A 2365-nucleotide genomic window follows, 5' to 3' on the forward strand; every position below is an offset into this window, starting at 1 on the left:
GTAAAGTTTTTATTTAATTACATATTATAAATTTGGTATTAAGTTTTGGTTAATGTGAAACTTTCAATATATTCATTTTACGCTCAGACATATATTTTGTGTATAAGAGACTAAACACTGATGAATATATTTTGTGTACTAGAGACTAAACACTAATGAATAATTTAATAGTAGTTCAATAGCAATCGTGTATTATATCTAGGCAAATTCAGATAACCATGTGGTCTAAACCACCTATATATAATCTTATGATGTAAACAGTAGGAAGTTATATACATGACGGCCTAAGCCACCTACTATAAAAGATACAATATAATGAAAAAATCGTTAACTCCACGCTTAGGCCGTCCTAGGTGCTCAGAACTTGGGCTCAGTCCAGGTCCATCGAAATGTCTGAATATTGGTCCAAAATGGCTAGAAGGGGACCAACCCACAAAATGGGAGCCACAATTAGTGACTTTATAAATACACGTGGACCTCAGAAATTAAATATGCGCTTTCATTGATTCACTAATCTGATATTTGACTTTTGAAAATTGTTGCTGACTTGATCATCGAAACCCTATTTGCAGATGACCTCTTAAAGGTCCGGACCGCAAATATCAAGAGACCACACTATATCATATTTGGGTAAGATGTTATTTGTGTTTTCGACATTCCTTATTTGTTTTCGCAAGAACAAATTGAAACAATATAATGAACAAAGAATAAATTTTGCTAGAATATACCTTGACTTATCACTCTCGTACCCATGCATACATATTAAGATAATCACGTATAATTTCTGATTACTGAACATATACTTTACAAAACCACTATATCATATATCCATTAAACTCGTATTTATCTAAACAAGATGAGTATGTACGTGACAGAGAAAGATGAAGATGGATACATAGTAGTTCCGAACTATACGATGTGGTTTGATGATAAGAAAAAAGTAACGGTTATCATCATCTGCCCCAGAAGTTAGAATGGTAGGGTGATTCAATAGCAGCCATTTTCTGCTGCAAGTTAAGGTCTTTGTAGAACCTCTTGATGAACTCCTCCGCCGCCACGTCAACCTGGTTGTCCTCTTCCTCCTCCTTCAGAGGGAAGGGAGAGTCCGTGATTCTCACCTTCTTCCCAATCGGACTCTTCACCGGAGGAGGAGAACCCTCCATCTGGTTATTGCTGTTCAGAATCTCCAGCACTTTCCGAACGCTCGAAGCGTCGTCGTACTGGTACTGCGGGAACCGTGTTCGGTGTTTGCCGCGTTTCGTGACGGCGGGGCTGTTGCTGCAGCTGAACTCGTAGTCGCGGTGGGGGTAGACGGCGTCGTGGTGGTGGCGCTGGAGGTGGAGGATGGCTTTGGCGGCGGCAAGTTTGCCTCTGTTGAAGTTGAAGTTGAAGTCAACGGCGTGTTTACTCTTGGCTATGCCTTTTCTCAACATCAAGAACACGATCCGTACTACGTTCCAGAGCTTCCTCGCCGCCACCAACTTTGGGCTTGGGCTTGGGCTTGGGCTTGCCTGAATTTCCATTGGTCGAAGGTGGTGAGTGGTGGGTGAACGAGACTCTGTTGTTGTTATGTGTTGGAAGAGATGAAATGGAATGTGTAGTGTGGAATGCGAAGTTTGGTGGTATATAAAGGGTGGTGTTTGGGATATTATAATCTAAAGCTCTAAAGTTCCACTTTCAGAACTTAAAACTTTTAATATAATTTTTCACTCGAATCAAAATCACGTTGGTATATGAAAGTTTTAATCTTTTATAGAAAATCGGTTATTTTTCAAACTAAAGCACGATTGAAGTGTGAGTTTACTACAAAATAATATTAAAGGAAAAAGAAGGATTTGTTGGGGTTTTTTTTTTTTTTAAATTTTAGGGCCTTTTTAACTTTGAATTTGTAAAAATAGGAAAGTTCAAAACTATTTTGTAAAATAGGGTAAGTCGTTAGGGTGGGAGACGACATTACACTTGAAGTCGTCCTCTACACTATCGATTTCTTTTTTTTTTTTTTCAAAAAATGAAATCGTCATCTTAAAAATCGATTTCTAATAATCTTAAAAGTGAATTCGTCCTTACCCATGACGATTTCATTTTTTTATTTTTTATCAATTTTAACATTTTTGAAATTCAAGTTTAATCCATAGCAGATCACAAGAATAAAGAGTAGAAAAAATTGTCACTCTCAATGAATATCATAGAACGACAATATAATTATTTTCAACTTTTTTTTTCCTGTTTTTTTTTCTTCTTCACTTCTTTGACTAATCAAATAAAGCAATAATAATAAAATTGTATGGCACAACTCATGAGTCACACAGTGATACCAACATCCTAATCAACTGAAGCAGTAATGAAATTTAAAGGCATCATCGCA

The 2365-nt window shown here is 36.8% G+C and overlaps 1 protein-coding gene across 1 annotated transcript; it reads right to left on the reverse strand.

Annotated features, from left to right (window-relative positions):
* Positions 1–822: 822 nt before the first annotated feature.
* Positions 823–1583, reverse strand: LOC114181612 (uncharacterized). The gene has a single exon (XM_028068113.2). It carries the CDS (start codon positions 1521–1523, stop codon positions 954–956), a length of 570 nt encoding a protein of 189 aa, XP_027923914.2. The 5' UTR covers positions 1524–1583; the 3' UTR covers positions 823–953.
* Positions 1584–2365: the final 782 nt, after the last annotated feature.

The sequence above is a fragment of the Vigna unguiculata genome, chromosome 4 (genome assembly GCF_037176805.1).
Source record: "Vigna unguiculata cultivar grain cowpea cultivar isolate G323 ecotype 2 chromosome 4, ASM3717680v1, whole genome shotgun sequence".
NCBI classification, from domain to species: Eukaryota; Viridiplantae; Streptophyta; class Magnoliopsida; order Fabales; family Fabaceae; genus Vigna; species Vigna unguiculata.

Excerpts from the sequence above, each read along its gene's own strand:
- LOC114181612 (XM_028068113.2), bottom strand. The coding sequence starts at position 1,523 with ATGGAAATTCAGGCAAGCCCAAGCCCAAGCCCAAGCCCAAAGTTGGTG.